The sequence below is a fragment of the Notamacropus eugenii genome, chromosome 1 (genome assembly GCF_028372415.1).
Source record: "Notamacropus eugenii isolate mMacEug1 chromosome 1, mMacEug1.pri_v2, whole genome shotgun sequence".
In the NCBI taxonomy this organism is placed as follows: Eukaryota; Metazoa; Chordata; class Mammalia; order Diprotodontia; family Macropodidae; genus Notamacropus; species Notamacropus eugenii.
In genome coordinates this window covers 620,928,608-620,948,708 of record NC_092872.1, presented here as the reverse complement: position 1 = coordinate 620,948,708, position 20,101 = coordinate 620,928,608, and the positions used below count along the sequence as shown (strand labels likewise).

Sequence of the window (20,101 nt, the reverse complement as noted above, 5' to 3'; positions counted from 1 at the left end):
ATGAATGTATGGGTACATTATATATGTGTAGGTATATATACATGTGTATTGGTGTATGTGTGTATGTGAGTATCTATCCATCTGTCTATCTATATACACAGACATAGGGCACAGGGTGAGCTGAATATGATGGGACAATACTTAAAAAAATAAAATTTACTGTTGAATGGAATGTACTAGGAGTAAGAGAAAGGGAGCAGTAGAATGTAGCAAATCATCTCACATAAAAGAGGGAAGAAAGAGCTTTTACAATGGAGGGAAAGAAGGGGGAGATGGAAGGAAATAAGTGAGCCTTATTCTCATGGGATTTGGCTTAAGGAGGAATAACACACACTGAACTGGATATGGAAATCTATTTTACCCTGCAAGAAGGCAAGGAGGAAAGGGATAAAAGAGGGAAGATAATAGAAGGAACAACAAATTGGGGAAAGGGATAATCAGAAGCAAACACTATTGTGGGAGGACAGGTCAAGGGAGAGAATGGAATAATTTGAGGGCAGAATAGGACAGAGGGAAATGTTATTAGTCTTTTACAACATAACTATTATGGAAATGCTTTGCATTGTTACATATATATGACCCATATTGAAATGCTTGTTTTCTCAGTGAGGGTGGGTGGGGTAGGAGGGAGAGAATATAGAACTCCAAGCTTTAAGAATGAATGTTAAAATTTTTTTTAGCATGCAACTGGAAATTAAGCTATACAGGCAATGGAGTATAGAAATCTATTTTGCCCTACCAGAAAATAGAGGGGAAGGGAGATAGAAAAAGGGTGGATAGGAAGGGAGGACAGACTGGAGGAAGGAGTAGATGGGGTGTATGCTGTCCTGGGGTGGGGGTGGGGAGAGATGGGGAGAAAATCTTGAATTCAAATTCTTGTGGAAGTGAATGTTGAGAACTGAAAAATAAATAAATTATTTTAAGAAAATAAAATGTCTCTGGAGAAGAGGGAAAAAAATTCTTTCTACTATATTGTGATCACCTCAAGAATTCATAGGAGAAAGGGGTCACTTTATACTGGGTGTAGGGTGGGGAATTTGGGAAGATTTGGCAAGGTGCTGTTTGACAAAATGAATAGTGAGGAGGTAGAATATTAAGGAAACTCTTGAGTACTCCAGTTTGGCTGAGCACAGTGAAAACAAAACCATAAATAGATGTGGAGAGATCTGGAGGAATTAAAACATCATCCACTAGGCCCTAGGCAACAGAAAGACATTAATAGTCTTTGATCAGGATGTGTAGGATGGGCTAGAGGGGCAGGAGGTTAGAATCAGATCAAATAAGAGGCTGTTTCAACAGTTGTTTAGTTGGATAGCAGGAGTGTGAGAAGTATAAGAATAAAAACAGAAATATCTGACAACTGCTGGGCTTCCATAGGATAAAAGAGAGTGAAAGTTGAAGAAAATATCAATATTATTAATTTGGGAGATAGAAAGGAGGAAAGTTTGGAAAAGGAGTGGGCTTGAGGGAATGATTAATTCTGTTTTGAACATGTTGCATTTGAAATATCTCTGGGACATCCTACTAGAATTGGCCAATAGACAACGGGTGATGACTGAAACTCAGGAAAGACATTGCAACTGGGTATGGGCATATTAATGAGTGAATCATCTGCACAGAAGCTGTCATTAAACTCTTGGTTGCTGTAGAGGCCCCAGGAGAGAGAATATATGGAGAAAAAAGTAGGGGACCCATGACAGAGCCTTGGGCAATACACACTTATAGGAGAAATGATCTGGATGAGCAATGGAGACTTAGGAGAGGTTAGGTAGATAAGAGGAGAACCAGGAGAAGATGAAAGCCGAGACAGGAGAGAGTATTCAGGAGGAAGAGGACGACTGAGTGAAAAAAACAGCAACTATCTGATTTGGCAATGAAGATGTCATTGGTAACTTTGGAGAGAACAGTTTCACCTGAGTGATGTGATCAGAAACCAGATTGCAAAGGACTGATGAGCGAATGAGAAAAGAGGAAGAGGAGGCAGAGAATGTAGAGAGCAATTTCTAGGATTTTGTATTTGAGGAGAGATACAGGATTTTTGCTTGAGGATGAGGCAAACAGTCATATTTGAAGATGGCAGGGAAGGTACTAGTATATGAGTGTGTACTATTTATCTCAAGGGTAGCTGTGAATCTGTAAAACTTGAAGTATTATAGAACTATGAGTTATTACTTTTACCATTGTCTTGAATCCATTATTTTACAAGGTTGCACATTATTTATTTATTTAGTTTTGGAGAATACTTTTGGCCGAGATGGTGGTTTTGGGATGGATAGTTCCATGACTCAGAGGAAGTTACTCTAAGGAGCCTGAGGTTTTAGGAGAATTGTCAAAATTACTTTTAGGGAGATGAAATGGTCTGTTGGCTTACGCTTTTTTTTTGTGAGGAAATTGTGACAGTTTTGCAGTACTTTCTTTGTAGCCACCTCATAACTTGTTTTATCATTCTTTCTCTAAAATGAAGTTTAATATTTTAAAAATAAACTGAACTAGTTGAAAAGAATTAGGTATATGGAATGCAAAATCTCAGAGAGCCTACCCAATTTAAGTGCAGGGACATTCCTGAGACACTAGGAACTATGAGATATATATCCTGAATGAATTATTGAATAGATCATTTATTTTTTAGTATTATTGTTTATTACATATTCATTAGTACTTAACTATGTGTGAAGTGCTATGTTAAATAAAGGGTATCTAAATAGAAAAGTAAAAGAGTCCCTGGTCCCAAGGAGCTCACATTCTATTGGGGGAGACAATCCTAGGGAAGGTTTCAGTTGCAAGTCAGATGGAAAAGTCCCATAGTCCCTAGGATAAAGCACGAAATATGTTGTTCATGCTTCTTCGATTGCTATAATGAAATCGGTTTCTGATGCTGAAACTATTTTATGGTGCCAAGGCTTTTGTAGTAAGAACTTGTGGTAAGAACTGGGTCTTCAGTAGCTGTGTCTGTGGCACCAGCAGGAACAATTGCTTGGTGGGGTCTCACAGGGGTCTCTTCCCAAGAAGATAGCTATGGGCACCCAGCTGGAAACTTTGGTATTCCCAAGGCTCTTGGGTTCAGCGGTGGCCAAGGTGGTGGTAGTTTGACTTTCCTGGTGAGTGTTGATTCTGTCTCTTCCTCAGGATGCCTTGGACTGGCTTGTCTCCCTTGAGTGTGATTTGATTCTGGTCCAGGTTCTCCCATTTACAAGGTCATCTAAGATGTGAAAAGAGTATTTGGACAAGATGTTCTCTTCCTGTTCAGACATTCTGCATTCTCTATTCTAAGGACCGTTCTACTCCAATCCAAGTCAAATGAATTCTACAAACATTTAAAAAATATCCAGTGTGTGCTTGACTCTATATTGTCATTGAAGATACAATGACAAAATTAAAAATCCACCCTTGCCCTGGAGCTTATCTTAATCTGGCTCTTCATTTGATGTTCTTCCAGTTTGGACGTTTATGTTCTAAGGTCCCTTTTGATGTTAACATTCTGTGCTCCATGTTCTAAGGTCCTTTCTGTCATAACATTCTGTGCTCCGTGTTCTAAGGTCCCTTCAAACTCAGATCTTCTCTGGTCTAAGGTTCTGGACGTTCTGACTTCTGGGAACTAAGGACCCTCCTAGTTCTGACATTCTGTGCTCTTTGTTCTCAGGTCTGTCACAGTTTTAAAGTTCTGAGATTCTTAGAATCTACTTTCTGCTTCCCAGAAACTAAACTTGTCCTCTATGAGGCATTTCCTCCACTGAATGTTATCTTCCACTTTCTTTTGCACAGATGTCCTATTGACATTACTGTTAGAAAAACTCTGTTGTTTCACTTGTATGTTCATTTAACAGTAAACTTAATAAAGAAGTCCTATGTCATTGCTTTCTGAACTGCAGCTGGTAGGTAGTCAATGCCTGCAATTTAACATCTGCTTCTCTGTAACATTAACAAACTTAGTTCTTGGTTATAAACACCATCAAAAATGAAAATGATATTTTCTGGCTAAGCAATTCCAAGTGAACGCACAAATCCATGTGTTGACACACTCCCAAAACAAGAGTGCAGTCCCCAGGCTATGGCTGATCTTAGTTGTGAAGAATTGTCCATACATGGACTGCTGATTCTTAGGAAGGTAGTCTCATTTGAAGTTTTTCATTCTTTAGTAAAGACACAAATCTACTTCTCCTGCCTACTGGGGGAGGAGGGATGAGGCTCAGATGGATAGAAACTGCAGGCTTCTATTGCCAAAAAGTAGGGCATTCAAAATAAGGGAGATAATAGTTTTGCAGTCCCCTGCATTGGCTGGAATATGTTTACAATGTTGTGTTCAGTTCTGGGCACTGCATTTTAGGGAGGACAATATGCATTGAGATCATCCAGAGGAAAGAGACCAAGGATGAGAAGAATGGTTAACAAAACTCTTTGTATTTAACTTGGAGAAGAGAAAATTTAGACGAAAGCAGATTTTATTTTTAAGTATTTGAAGGGATGTGATGCATGTGAGTCAGATTAGGCCTCTCTCGGTCCAATAAAGAGAAGTATTAAGATAAACATTAGATGACGGGTGATTCCATCAACTGTAGACCTAAGTCATCAAAGTGACCATACCAACCTATCTGCATATTCCGTCTCTATTTGCTCATGATAGTAATGTCATAATAAGATTTTTTGTTGTTCAGTCATGTTTGACTCTTTGTGACCCCTTTTGGGGGTTTTCTTGATAAAGATCCTGGAACGGTTTGCCATTTCCTTCTCCAGCTCATTTTACAGATGAGAAACAAAAGCAAGTAGAGTGAAGTGACTTTCCCAAGGTCATAGACAAGTAAATGTCTGAAAGACTGTATTTGAACTCAGGAAGATTCTTCTGGATTCTCAGAGCTGTGTTTCATCTACAATACCACCTAGCTGTCTTAGTAATAGTAATAATAGCTAACGTTTATATCGCACTTGTTATGTGCCAGGCAATATGCTAAGTACTTGACAAATATTGTCTCATTTGATCCTCACAACCCCCTGGGACCTAGGTGCTATTATTATCCCAATTTTACAGATGAGAAAATTAAGGCAGACAGAGATTAAATGACTTGCTTAGGGTCACATACAACTGGTAAGTAAGTAAGCTGGAGTTGAACTCAGGTCTCCCTGTCTTCAGGTCCCAGGATTCTGTCTACAATTCAAATGCTGGGTTTGTGGTTAAGGATTAGCACCTTCGTAAGGCAGCCTAACGTGTTTATTTGGTCCTGAATACAAAGGAATGGAAGACCATTGGTCTGCAATCTTGAGTAGAACCAGTAGAATTCACAAGTAGTATGGCTTCTCCCCAAAGCCAGCATCTGGGTGTGGTCACCCTATTGTGTTCTCCTTCTTACCTTTCACCAGCTGTTTCTGGTAAGCCAGCATAGTGTCTTTTTCTTTAACTTCCTAACTAATCAGGTGTTCTTCCATGTGTTCTAAAGGTTCTGTCCAAGGGCAGAGCTCACAGCAAGCTGTACAAGTCACAGGAAGGCAGAAAAAACAATTTAATGGAAGGAAAAACAATTCCTAACAAGAACCTTTCCACAATGAAATGGGACACTTTGGTAGGTAATGAGCTTCCCCTCACTAGAGGTGGGTAACGATTTTTCCCAGATGTTGGAAAGGGGACTCCTGCTCAAATAAGAGGTGGACTCCTTTTGGGAGGGCCTTTCCAACTTTGAAAGTTGTTTGTAAATCCAGTTAACCACCAGATGGCAGCAGTGGCCTACATTTCATCCTTGCCATAAAGCATGCTCTGCAGTATCCATTTTTTGCCAGATCAGTTTTTAGAGACCAATTTACAAAACAGAGATACGCATTGAAGATTTTGCTGATTAGGGAACTCTTCTTTGTTTCTGAGTTGTGGGATTGGAGAGCACCTTCCGTGGCCATCGACTTCACTTTCCTGCCCATATAGGCAGATCCAACCAGCAAAGGTCCCAGAAAGGTGAGAATCATAGCTCACACTGAGAAACAACTGAGATTTGTTGTTGTCGACTCATTTCTCAGTCATGTCTGATTCTTCCTGGCCCCATTTGGGGTTTTCTTGGCAAAGTCACTGGAGTAGTTCACCATTTCCTTCTCCAGTTCATTTTACAGATGAGGAAACTGAGGCAAATAGGGTTAAGTGACAGTTATTAAGTGACTGAGGCTAGATTTGAACTCAGGATGATGCATCTTCCTGACTCCAGGTCTAGCATTCTATCCATTGTGCCACCTTGCCGCCCTAATAGTTGATATAGCTTTATAATTTATAAGATTTCCCCCTCCCTCCCCATATCTCTGCTTTGAATCTCCCATCAACTCCGTTAGGTATATAGGAAAGATATTATTATCCCCATTAGAAACTTAGAAAACACAGTAAGCTCACCAAACAAATAAGTGCAAAGCCAGGACAAGAACCCAGATCTTCTGACTTTAAACGCAGGGTTAGTCCTCCAGTACCACAGCTATCTCTTCTGTTTTGAAAATAAAAGTGGTTTCTTCAGCCTAATATTCTTGTTTTCTCAGAACAATGATGTTTTCCGAGATGAGAAAGCTGAGACTCAAAGAAGTTTTTAAATGACTTGTCTGGTGAGGGGGGTAGCCTTGTCCCTAGACCCTGTCATCATCAGAACTTCTTTGGGCTGCTTGACTACTCACATGGCTTGGATAAGTTGGAATCTTATAACTTTATTCTTTCCCATATGATACAAGACCATCTTATCCTCTCCCCTGCCTCTACTAGGCATTGAAATGGCTAATGGAGAGAGTGCTGGACCTGGAATCAGGGAGACCTGACTTCAAATCTAGGCTCACATACTTACAGTGTGATCCTAGGCATTATTTGACCTCTATCTGCCTCAGTTTTCTCATTTGTAAAATGGGGATAGTAATAGCACCTACCTCTCTGTTTTTTGAGAATAAAATGAGATATTTGTAAATTGATTTATAAACCCTTGAAGTACTATGTAAATGCTATTACTACTACTGTTGCTACTATCACTACCACCACCACCACCACCATCACCACCACCACCACCACCACCACCACCACCACCACCACCAACACCACCACCACCACCACCACCAACACCACCACCACCACCACCACCACCACCACCACCACCACTACTACCACCACTACCACTACTACCACTACTACCACTACTACCACTACTACTACTACTACTTCTACCTCCAGATACATGGCATATTCATCTTACCTGCTGATATAACCTAAGGCATCTTAAACTATTCTGTTTAAACCTTTGCTGCATCCTTAGAATTTCTGGGCATTCCCATTTACTCTGCAGATGGACTTTCTTTTACGTGTTGTCTCCCCCAATTAGAATGGGACTTCCATGAGAACAAAGGCTATTTCATTTATTCTATTTGTGTCCATAGTGCTTGGCACATACTGAGCACTTAAAATACTTTTTCACTCACTAAATTAATTTTCACTGTTGGAATGGGTGAAAGAAGTCAAACTCTAGAAAAAAAAGACAGAAAATTTCATTTAGTGTGGGAAGGATGAAATAAACAGCAAGCAAAGAGACAGTCTAATCATGGACTAGCTTTTCCAGACAGCTAAGTTGCATTTTTCCTAGAAGGAGTGGACAGATATCCTGTCTGAAATGAAGAATCTCTCTCCTTGATGCCCCCATTACATCAATCAACAAACATTTGTCAGCTTAATAAATTTTTTGCCAGGCTTTCTTTACTGCTAGTGCTACTAGTACTACTACTACTGCTACCGCTGCTGCTGCTGCTACTAAGACTATTACTACTACATTATGACCATTGTTGTTCAGTTGCTTTTCAGCAGTATTTGATTCTGTGTGGTGCCATTTGGGGTTTTCTTGGTGAAGATATTGGAGTGGTTTGCTATTTCCTTCTCCAGCTCATTTTACAGATAAGGAAACTGAGTAAAGTGACTTACCCAGAGTCACACAGATAGTAAGTATTTAAATTAGATTTGAATTCAGGTTTTCCTGCCTCCAGACCCTGCACTCTATCCAGTTCACCACCTAACTGCCCACACTAGCACTATACCTACCACTCTCACCATTCCTCTTTCTCTTCCTTCTCCTTCTCTCTTCCCCCAGATGCTGCTACTTCTACATTTATAATTTGTCATCTACCCTCAAGGCATCCCCTGAGCCCTTTCTCTTCTCTTGCTTTAGTAATAGCAATGACATTTAATACTGCATCTGGAAAAAGTATGAAAATGGGCTGCCTATAGCTCCTCTCCCCATTCCTGTGACCCCCCAGATAAAACTGTCTTCCCTGGTGACCACTCCCGTATTACTCCCCTATCGTATCTCCCTATTAGAAGGTAAGTTCCTTGAGAGCAGGGATGGTCTCACTTTTGTATTTGCATCTCCAGTGTCTGGCAAGGAACAGGAGTTTAACAAAAACTTATTCATTCAACCATTTAGAGAGAAACAATATCTTATCTAAATTTTGTATCTACTCCATTATCTAGTACAGTACTCTGCACAAATATTTTTTGAGTGAGTTAAAGATTCTCTAACTAAAAGATGTCACAGAATAATCTTTCTTATATCTAGATCAGGTCACTTCTATGCTCAAAATTTGTCAGTGACTCTCCTATACGGACTGAGTAAAGTTCAAGCTCCTCCTTCCAGAATCTAAGGTCTTTCACAACCTAATGTCACTTTGTTCTTCCAGCCTTGTCTCATAGTTCTCAAGGGGACAAGTTGGGCAACTCTCTCACCCATACCAAGGGGCTTCTGTGCCCTGTATCTTTGTGCAAGATTTCCCAAGAATGCCTTTCTTTCCTTCTTTTTGTCCTCTGAATTCCTCCCTGCTCCTTAAAAGTTGAAAGTAGTGATGTCGAACTCAAAATGGAAACTGGGACCATGAATACAATGTAATGATCTCTGCAGGCAGCATATTGACTTAGCTTTAAAATGTAATGTTCCCTGTGTTTCCTTGTATTTTATTTATTTTGCTAAATATTTTCCAATTATACTTTAATCTGGCTCAACTGGCAATTGGATGTGTTATAGGCAACATTCTGCTGGCAGGGCTTTTGACAAGTATGGTCTAAGGGAATGCTAATTCCTTCCCAAGGCCTTCCCTGTGCATAAAGGCCTTTCCCTTAGGTCTTACCTGGCACTTTGTACCACACATATTTATTACTAAATATTGTGTATTGCAGTTATGCAGCTGGTCTTTGGACCCCTTCCTAAATTGAGGGCAAATATGGGCATTGAATTCACTTAAACTCAAATTCTCCCAACACTTAGCATTGTGCTAAGTTTGTGCTAAGCAGATGCTAAATACGTTTGTAACATGAATAAATGACAGAACCAAAAGCCTTACCCCTCCCAGAGGTATTTGCATTTTTGATCAGAATGAAGTCCAAGAGTATTTATTAATTGTCTCCTATGTGCCAGGCCTTGCTCTAAACCTTGGGGATAGAAAGATACAAACAGTCTCTACCTTCAAGGGGCCTGCAGTGAAGGAGACAACATATAAACAACCACGTACAGACAAAATAATTGGAGATAATCCACAGAGGGAAAGCACCACAATTAAGGGGAACCGGGAGAAGCTTCCTGCAGAAGGTGGGAGTTTAGCTGAGACTTGAAGGAAGCCAGGAGAGCCTGGAGGTGGAGATCAAGAGGCACAGAGGCTTTCATTTGAAAGCCTCTGGCAATGAAATTTCAGATTTGAGCTGGGAAGGTAGGTCACAGAACAGAGATCATACTTAGAGGCAGTAAGCACATCTGAGCTCAGTACTACCTGACCTTCTATAAATGCACACCTTGCCTCCGGTTTTTGAATCACAAAGCTGTGGCAATGCTACTGCTATGGACAGGGTATCCCCAAAGTATCAGGTTTTTTTTTTTTTTTTAGTGTAGTTTTAAGCTTAACTACATTAAGACTTTGGAGTTATGCTTTTGGGTCATAATTTAGCTTTTCCTAGGTTATGAAAAACTCCATCCCTGCTTCCTTAGGCTGGGTTTTGAATTGCTTGACTGTAATGAAGCATTTTAGCATAGTGTCTGGCACACAGTAGGTGCTCAATCAATGCTCACTGACTATTGACTATGAAGCAGAGAGTTTTATTGTGTTTCGTTTCTTGTTCTACCTGGGAAGAGAAATCCCATGGGAGTCATTCTCTTGCAACACCCGCAACCTTGTCATAGGAAAGATTTTTGGTCCTCGAGGAGAGAGTCTTCATACTTTGTTCTCCAGAACGTAGCACACTCTGTGTTCTCCCCACACCAGTCTCTGCTCATAGTCCAAAAGATGATGTTCTCGTTCTTCAAATGGTTGACTGATCCAGAGCATTTTCTCCATTGAAACTTTGCTCCTCCCGTTCTGTTTTCTAAAAAGGAGCAGCATTTGTGATGAAAGGAATATTTTATTCTCATAGAAGTCTTGATTTATTAAACAGCAGCCAATTTAAGGGGAGATGTGCATAACCTTAGGTAGCTGGAGGCAGGTCAGGGTTGGTGAGGGACAAAGAAACAAGCAATTTTGATCACTCTTGGTAAAAAGAAGTCATGATAAGTAAGAATCCTTAAGCAGCTTGGGCCAAACCAGAGCTGAAAAAAGAGATGGATGATCCTGTCAAAACCCAAACATGTTCTGAAAATGTAAACATCTGATCAAATAGCCAAAGACCTATAATTGGGAGAGGCAAAATGATAGGAGCCCAAGACCCCTGGGACTGGAGTCCAAAGATTGCCTTATTTGTTTGGGCCCTTGCTGGACTATTAGCTAGCTCTATTACCTCTAGCTTTTTTGACTACTAGGTCAATTCACACTGAACTTGGAGTCCACTGAAACCTCCTGATGTTTTTCAGACAAATAGCCAGGCTGCCCCCATATTGTACATATTCTTGTTATTGAGAGCATATGAGGTTGACTTCTTTTATAACCCAAGGGAATGATTTCTTTTTATCTGTCCCTGTTAAGTCTCAGTTTATTAGATTAACCCAATGCTTTAGATGTATTGATCCTGACTGTATTATCCAAGCTGGTATTTATCCAAGAGGGCGCTGGAGCTAGCTCACAGGGATCTTGGGAGAACCAATTGTTAAATTATCATTTTTCAGAAGTCAACCAATTATAAATCAGGTCTTAATTTATGATTTCATGGAAGAAAGTGATAAAGAAAATTTTAATAACGCAGATTTACATTTACATTTTAAATGATACTTAAACATTTACAGCATACCAATGTATGTATCTTGTCTAACTTGGGGTCATCTTTACATTGATAAGTATACGGAGTGGTCCATTCATCCATATCAATGATTAAATCAGTAAAAGGCACAAAGTCAATCATAGATCTTCTAGGCACTCCACCAAAGACCTCCTTTCCAAATTGCTATTAAACAATCAAGGTCTACTCTTGGAGCCTAACTACCCAATTCATTCCAAATCCACCAATTTGTGCTATTGTTGAACCTACATCTCTTTCTCTCTTCCACAACGTGGCATGAGAGCCTGGATTAAATGTTGTGTTAGTGTCTAGGAAACTAAACAACCAGCATCCCCATGATCAGGGCTGTACTTGGAACTTCATTGAACTTCACCCTTGAACTGAATTTGACTTACTAGTGAAGAATACCTATAAAGACATGCACCTTCTCTAAAATTCATAGCTTTAAGGAATTGCTAGGTGGCTGGTTGGTTGTAGTCTTTGGTTCTTGGAAAGGACCAAAATGATCTCATCGTGTTAAAGTCAAATTACAGTGAGTCTGGTTGTGGCTGATCCCACGTAGGAATAAAATGACTTGGTCAATATCACACCACATGTCTGAAGTGAGACCTGGCTGCTGGTTTCTCTATGTACAATGTCACCTTGTCTCTACTTTTTGTCACTATATTAGTCTCATAACCTTTATTTGAACTATGACTTACTACATTACTTTTGAATGTAGATTTGAATGCTAGATTTGCTATTCACTAACAATGGGACTTTGGGCAAGTAACTTCCTTTTTGTTTTTTAGATCTCAGTGTTTTATCTGTAAAATGAATGGATTAGTCTCTAAGATTTACATCGAAATCCTACCATCCTCTTTCTGGGGCAAACTGGTTCCCGAGGTATGATCTGCAACTTATTTTGAGTGATCATGAGTTGTTGTTGTATTAGCTGAATGAAAAATCACATAAAACTTTCTTGTAGGAAAAGGTCAGTTAGAGCTGGAAAATAAATCACAAAAATCAACTGTAACCTGCAAATTCAATTTTAGGAGTTGGACGAATAGCTGTATTTGAATGCTTGTTCCAGACCTCCGAAAATGAAAGCATTGCTTTCACACACTGGTGTGGGATTGTTCTCATGGAAAGGTAGTTTGTAATAAAAAAGATTTTCTATATTTGTCTTGTTGAAAGGGCACCAGTTGAGTCCCTCTATTGGGAAATTCCATTGGTCTTCATTCCATGTCTTATTGTGGCATGGAAGTGACCCAAGGATTCCAAGGCTTGCTGTAAAGGAGATAATTGATCAGGCATATGCTATAAACAAATCTTTGAAATAATATGAGATATAGATGAAAATGGAAAAAGCACTATAGAATTGATAAGTGAAATTGTAAAATTTTATATACATATGTATGCAAATTGTATTTGCATTTATTATATGTGTATATAATAAAGCAAATGCAATAAATAAAACCTTTCCTAGTCTTATAGCCTCATCTGATATATATATATAACATATGTGTACATACATATATATTAAATGATTTTCACCACAGTCCTATGAGTTGGTAGCAAAAACAATAAGATAAGAAAAAAATAAAGGTATAACCATAAACAAAGAAGAGATAAAATTATCATTTTTTGTTGATGTTATGATGACTTGCTTAGAAAATCCCATAAAATCAGCAAAGAAACTGTTCAATACAATTAATAACCTCAACAAAGAGGCAGGATACAAAATTAATTTATAAAGATCAACAGTATTTCTATATGGCAATGATTTAATCAATGAGGTAATATTAGAAGGGAAGTCCCAATCAAAACAGTTATAAAGCATTAAATATCTAGGAATCAATCCTTTAAGGTATACTCAACATTGATATACATATAATTATAAAACACTTTTTAAAGAAATAAAAAAATATGTTAATTAGAAGGGGTGTTCCTTGCTCATGTTCAGACTGTGTGTGTGTGTATAATTCAAATGATAATACTTAAAGCTATGTAGAGGTTTAGTACTATACCGATCATGCTACCAATACTTTATAGATACTACCATATTTCCTTATATTATAGACATAACATAACCATTTGGAGAAATAAAAGGTTCAAAATCTCAAGGGGAAATATTGAAAAATTAAGGTTCTTGTGAAGTTATTAGTTTTTATTAGGTCAGCACCCCCCCCCCCCCAAATAATTGGGCCCTGTGGATAAATTTCAGGAGTATATGGAAATATATTTTTCACTAACTTTTTTATTTCTTCTTTATTCCTATATACTTCATTTTATGTACTTAAAAATAATATTCTGAGGAGGGATCAGTAGATTTCACTAGATTTGACACACCAAATATTGAGAATTTGCGGACTAGAAAAATAACTATTATAAGTAATTTAATTTAATAAACTAGTATTCTGTAAACTTAAAAACATAAATTACTTGAGGACGCATTCCTTAATTGACCACAGCTACTAGGAAACTGCCAGGACCAACACAACTGAAGGTCCTATCTTATACTATACACAGCAATAAGTTAAAAAATGAATAGATAGCCTACATTTGAAATGTTACATTACCAAAAAAATTTAAGTAGAATAATATCAAGTTCCTTTTATAGCAATGGCAAGGGGACAATTCTAATGAGAGAGGCAGCCACAAAAGATGTAACAGATAGTATCTATTACATAACATTGAAAAACTTTTGATTAAACAAAATTAATGGAATTAGAATAAGAAGGGAAGCTGGTAACTGGGGAAAATTTCTTTGGTTCAAATTTCTCTTGTGAAAGACTGATAGTCAAGATTTATGGGGAAGTCACACAAATATACAAAACCAACAGTCTTTAAAGAATATGAATAATCAGTTCTCAGAAGTAGAATTACAAACTACTGACAATCAAATTACCAATATTAAGAAAAATGCACTTGAAAACAGCTCTAAGGGTTACCTCGTAAATTGGCACAAATGACAATAGATGAGAATATTTAACATTGGAGAGGTTACAGAAAGACAGACACACTAATATACCACTAGGATAACTAGGAATTGGTCTAACCATTCTTGAAAGTAATTTGAAATCATGCTAAGAAAGTGACTAAACTGACCCACTGCTAAGTAAATATCTCATCAGAATTAATGACAAAAAGAAAGGTTCCATAAACGCCCAAATAGTTACAGCAGGACTTTTTGTGGTATCAAAGAATGACAAAGTAGATGCCCATTGATCAGGGAATGGTCAAATTGGGGTACATAAATATAATGTGCTATTATACCATAAAAATGATGAATATCAAGTTCTGAGAAATATGGGAAGACTTACACGAACTATTTCAGAGTCAAGTAAGCAGAATCCGGAAAATCATGACTATGATGGAAAAAATAGAAATACCAAAATCCTAAATTAAACACTGTGTAGTAATAATAAGTAAACTTGATCTGAATAAATAAATAAAGCCCCTCCTTTCTTTGCAGATGTGGGGGGGGCCTGAGTATAGAGCACTGTATGTACTAGTAGATTTGGTTGATATGTTGGTTATTTTTATTGATTTGCCTTTTTTTTCTTCCTTTATTCTTTTTTCTAAGGGATAACTCTCATAGTTTAGAGAAGAATATATTTAGAAATGAAGATCATGCCAAAAAGGTATAAAAATTTCAATAAATTAAGATAAGCAACATGGGCATTATAATAGTATAAAGTAGCTATGAGGATCAAATGATATAATTTGCATAAAACACCTTATGAATCTTAAAGTGTTATGTAAAGGTTAGCTATAGTAATAACAACTCTGAATGAAGCACTACAGCAATTTTCACCATGTTTTTACCCTGGAATAATGCAGAGTCTCCACAATGAAACCAATGTTGTTCCAAACAATTTAGCACTTGGGCTAAAAATCGTGTCTACCTGGTTCTGGGTAGGTTTTTGCGTTTTTTTACATCCCAACTTAGACTCACTGGAGTATAATATACCCATGAGTCCAATTTGATCAACTTGGTTACCAGGTACCCTTAAGAACACACTCTCCCTCCCTCTCCACAGTATTCTCTTCCTTTTTTCTGTCTTCCTTGAAAGAATTATCACTACCTTTCTTCTCCCAAGCAATCTATATCAAGTACTAACTTTTGATATTTTTCATATTGGTATTTTAAGATTGGATGATTTATAAGGGCAAGGATTTAGAGCTACAAAGGGCCTTAGAGATCATTTAGCCCAGTGGTTCTTAAAGTGTGGTCTACAGATCCCTGTGGGTTCCCAAGACACTTTCTAGGGGAAGGGAAGAGAGCAAAGGTTTTTTAAGTACCTAATATGTGCCAGTTACTGTGTTAAGTACTTTAAAATATTATCTCATTTAATCCTCACAAGAACCTTGGAGGTAGGTGTTATTATTATCCTCTTTTTATAGCTGGGGAAACTGAGACAGACAGAGGTTGTGACCTGCCTGGAGTTACACAGCTAGTAAGTGCTTGAGACTGTATTTTAACTCCTTTTTCCTGATTGCCAGCCCCCCATTCTATCCATTGTACCATCTAGTACCTCAAAGTATTTGCCTATTAAAATACGTTTTCCTTTTCCTGCTATGTATCTGAGGCTGAATTCTCTTCTTATACTTCAACCAAAAGAACATATTGAAACAGATTGAATGCAGAAGCAGACACAAAGTCTTTTAACTAAGTCAAAGATTAGAGTTGCAAAAATATGTGAAACAACACCCCTCTTCTCACTAAATATTTTCTGTTTTTGACAATGTAATTCTTTTTCATAAAAATGTATTAGGTTAATATGTGATGGCTTATTATTTTTAAATGAATATCTTAAACTAAATATTTTAATTTCCAACATGGTAAATTTCAATAGAAGGGCAGGGAGGTGGCACAGTGGATTGGGTCTGCAGTCAGGAAGACCTGAGTTCAAATTTGGTCCCAAACACTTGCTAGTTGTGTGACTCTGGGTAAGTCACTTAACCCTGTTCGCCTCAGTTTCCTTATCTGTAAAATGAGTCAGAGAAGGAAATGGCGAACTACTCCAGTATCTTTGCTGGAAAATTCTAGCATAAAGAGTCATATACAACTGAAAAAGGACTAAACAACAACAAAAGATTTCAATATCTATAACCCACATAAACAAAAGCTCTATTTTTTTTTGGGTGGGATGGAGTATTCTCAATAACATATAATGATATAAAGGCTTCCTGAGACCAAAAAGTTGGATAGACATTGTCCAATTATGTCACTTTATAGAGGGGAAAAGGAAGGCTCAATGAGGGAAGGTGACTTGACCAAGGTCACATAATAAGATAAATTAACTGAGCTAGGATTCAGATCCAGATAGCTTCGACTCTAAGACCAGTGCACTTCTTGTACCAGCTAGCTCAAGTACGAAGAATTCTGCAGAGTTTGCGAAGAGGGTGGATTCCAGGTGACTTGGAACTTATATAGAAGATTAAGTCATAGATGTGAACAAAGCTATTTATTTCATGGGGTGTGAAGTGAAGGATAAAACATAACATTACTCCATTCCCCAGGGATATTTGTAAGTAACACAGTTTGGTTAAAATGAACAGTAAGAGTCTACTAGACTCAGATCTGTGAGGACAGGGAGCATGTCTTATATCAATTTTGCATTTCCTACTACCCTCAGTACAGTCATTTTAATGTATGTTGGATCAATTGAAAAGCAGCTTTCTCCAACATGGCTCAATGCTCAGTGTGAACACTATGACTAGCTGAAGCCAAAGGAGAGGTTTTCCCCCATAGGGCAGATGGTGGGGCAAGGCACAGGGCTGCTAGCTCTTAAAATAAGAGAATATTAGAGCTAATGGTGTCTCTGTGAGGACGTGGATTTCCCTGTAAAGAACACTGGATCTGGTGTCAGAGGATCTAATTTCAAATTCTACATACTTACTGGAAGAGCACAACTGCAGTGTTATTAGAGTTCAGAGATGGGAAAGGGCCCTATCAGGCAGTGTGATGGTAGGCAGACAGTGTAGCACAGGATTTCAGAGTCAGAGGATCTGGGTTCTAATCTTGTTCTGCCAGTTAACTACCTGTGTGGCCTTAGATGGAACATTTAGTCTCACTAAGCCTCAATTTGAGTGTTAAGGTGGCCTAGTGGATAGAATATGGAGCCTGGAGTCATAGAGACCTGAGTTCAAAGTTGACCTTAGCTGTTTACTACTGTTTGACCCTCAGCAAGTCACTTAACCCTGTTTGCCTCAGTTTCCTCATCTGTAAAATGATCTGGAGAAGGAAATGGCAAACCACTCCAGTATCTCTGCCAAGAAAACCCCAAATGGGGTCATGAAGAGTTAGACATGATTGAAATGATTGAACAACAAAAGCCTTAACTTCTGTAAAATGGAGTTAGATTAGATGACCTCTATTGTCCCTCCTGGCTCTGCATCTATGTTCCTGTATGATCTGAGATGATCTAATGCACCTCTTTTATTCTATCAGTAAGGAAAATAAGGCCCTAAGAGGGATTTGTTGTTTTCTGGTCAATCAGTCATGTTGGATTCTTGGTGACTCATTTAGGTTTTGTTTTGTTTTTTTGCAAAAACAGGGGAGTGGTTTGCCATTTCCTTCTCCAGCTCATTTTACAAATGAGGAAACGGAAGTAAACAGGGTTAAGTGACTTACCCAAGGTCACCAACCAATATGTATGAGGCTGGATTTGAACTCAGCTCCTCCTGACTCAGGTAGGCACTCTATCCACTGCATCACCTAGCTTTCCGTAACAGATCATAAAATAGATTTAGTACTGAAAAGGACCTTAGAAATCATTCAACCACTCCAGTTCCTCATTTTTGCAGATAAGGTATGGGGCCCCAAAGAGGTGAATGGATTGCCCAAGGTCACAGACATTTAAATAAAGTGACTTGTTCAACATTTCCATAACTAGTAAGTGACATTTTTGGAATTTGAACCCAGGTCTCTTGGCTTTAAATGCAATGCTTTCTCCCCAACAAAACCACATCTGTCTCCAGTCCAATCATCCATGAACAGTCCCTTACTACATTTTTTTTCTGATAATATTTTGGGTTTCTTTTGGAGCTTGAGATACTTGGATTTGAATCCTGCTTCAGACTTCACTAGCTATGTGACTGAGTAACATTCTGAACCTCAGTTTTCAAAATCTGTAAAAAGTAGAGATAAAAATAGAGCCTAACTCACAGGGCAATTATGAGGATCAAAGGAGACCACACACACACACACACACACACACACACACACACACCCTTCGCAAACTTGTCTATTATGCTCACCTAAATTTGTTGAATGCTTAACACCTTTCCAAGCCATTGTACTCATCCATTTTTCTAGTTTTGGAAACAACAAGGCATCTACTAAAAACACTGGACTTGGGGCAATTTCCCTGAGACAACTTCACCTTAAGAAAAGCTTTGACTTGTGGATTCTTTCCAAAAGTGACTCATCTACCAGTCATTACTGCGTCAGGGAATCTAGCCTCTAAACTTTGATTCACCCTTAGCAAACAGTTCTACTCAACCTCAGAAACCTGTCATCTGTAAGCTAGAAGTAACACTAAAGGCAACAAATAATTTAAGGGGAAAAAGAAATGGTCCTCTCTGTCAACCCACAATGCAAGGTCACAGCCTACATTAACTGCATAAGTACCACCCTCAAGAATCCCTATCAAGAAAGGTAAGAGCAAGGGGAGGAAGAAACAGAAAAAGTAATTTGATTTTGCAAACAACTCAGTGGAGAAATTGTGTTGACCTTAAATCTAATCTTTTTCTATGGGGATGATGGATAGATTTTATGGGCTTGGCTTATGAAAAAAATCCTCTCTTGGCCATTCACACAATGTCTCTGGGTGGAGAAGCCCAGAGGTGTTATGGTTTGTTGTTCATTTATGGTTCCTTAACCAGAAAATCAGATTGCATTTCAGAGTTCAGGCCCAGTGATTAGCCACACACCTGAATTGCTCACTCTTTCCAAAAGGCTAGGGAAGGGTTTTCCCTGGTGATTGCTTTCTGCTGTGGTGCCTGTGATACAATAAAAGGAGCTGTGATGTAGTAAAAAGATGTGATCAGAGTCCCCCACCAGTGCCGTCCTTGTGAAAGATGGCTCTAATTCACTAATAATACAAAAAAAAAGTCAGTTCTGGAATTTTACCTCACATCTAGCAAATTGAAAAAATCCTCCTGTAGCATCATTTCACGGTGTTATCTGGTCCTGTGATTTTACCAGTGTGGCTGACTCCTAGAGTGAAAACTTCCGGTACCAATGCGCTCAATAATTTATTTACTTATTTTTAGGTAGGACTTTTTTAAAATAATTTTTTTCAATATCTTCTTTATATCATTTAGATTTCTTTCTGTAGCAGTTCTTTCCCCCCTTAGAAAATGATCACTTATAACAAAGAATTTTCTTTTAAAAGAGGAAAGAGATGGTTTCAGAAAAACGGGAAAATTTATATGAGCAGATGCAAAATAAAGTGAGAAGAACCAGAACATTGTACACAGTAACAGCAATAGTGTAATGACAAGCAACTGTGAAAGACTTAGCTACTCTGATTAATTCAACGATCCACAACAATCCCAAGGACTCAAGCTGGAAGAAAAAATGTTATCTACCTCCAGAGAGGGAAATGATGAACTCTGGGTACAGAATGAAGCATATTTTTAAACTATTTTTCTTGCTTCTTCCCCCCCATGCTCTGCAACATGGCTAATGAGGAAACATGCTTTGCATGGCTTTGTATGTTTACTGGGCATTATATTTCTTGCCTTCTTGATGGGTAGGGAAGGGGATGAAGGGTGGGAGAGAATTTGGAACTGAAAATAAAAAAAAGAATAGCAAGTAAAAAAAAGAAAAAAATCAATCACCAAAACTGATGCATGCTTCAAAAAAAAAAAAAGGGTAATATTCTCAACTCATGAATTTCCCAGCTCTGCAAAGAATTGGAGAGGAGTATTTTC

At 38.3% G+C, this 20,101-nt stretch overlaps 1 protein-coding gene across 2 annotated transcripts in view; it reads left to right on the top strand.

The window, feature by feature from the left end:
- Positions 1 to 20,101, top strand: part of IDO2 (indoleamine 2,3-dioxygenase 2) — a 137,402-nt gene that overhangs the window by 93,356 nt on the left and 23,945 nt on the right. The window contains exon 11 of one of the 2 annotated variants that reach the window (XM_072635109.1): positions 3,127 to 3,961. The exons of the other annotated variant lie outside the window; for it this stretch is intronic. Within the exon in view, the coding sequence (XP_072491210.1) occupies positions 3,127 to 3,210 (84 nt within the window). The 3' untranslated portion in view covers positions 3,211 to 3,961. Of the gene's footprint in view, positions 1 to 3,126; positions 3,962 to 20,101 lie in introns of those variants that run through there. 2 annotated transcript variants of the gene reach the window in all.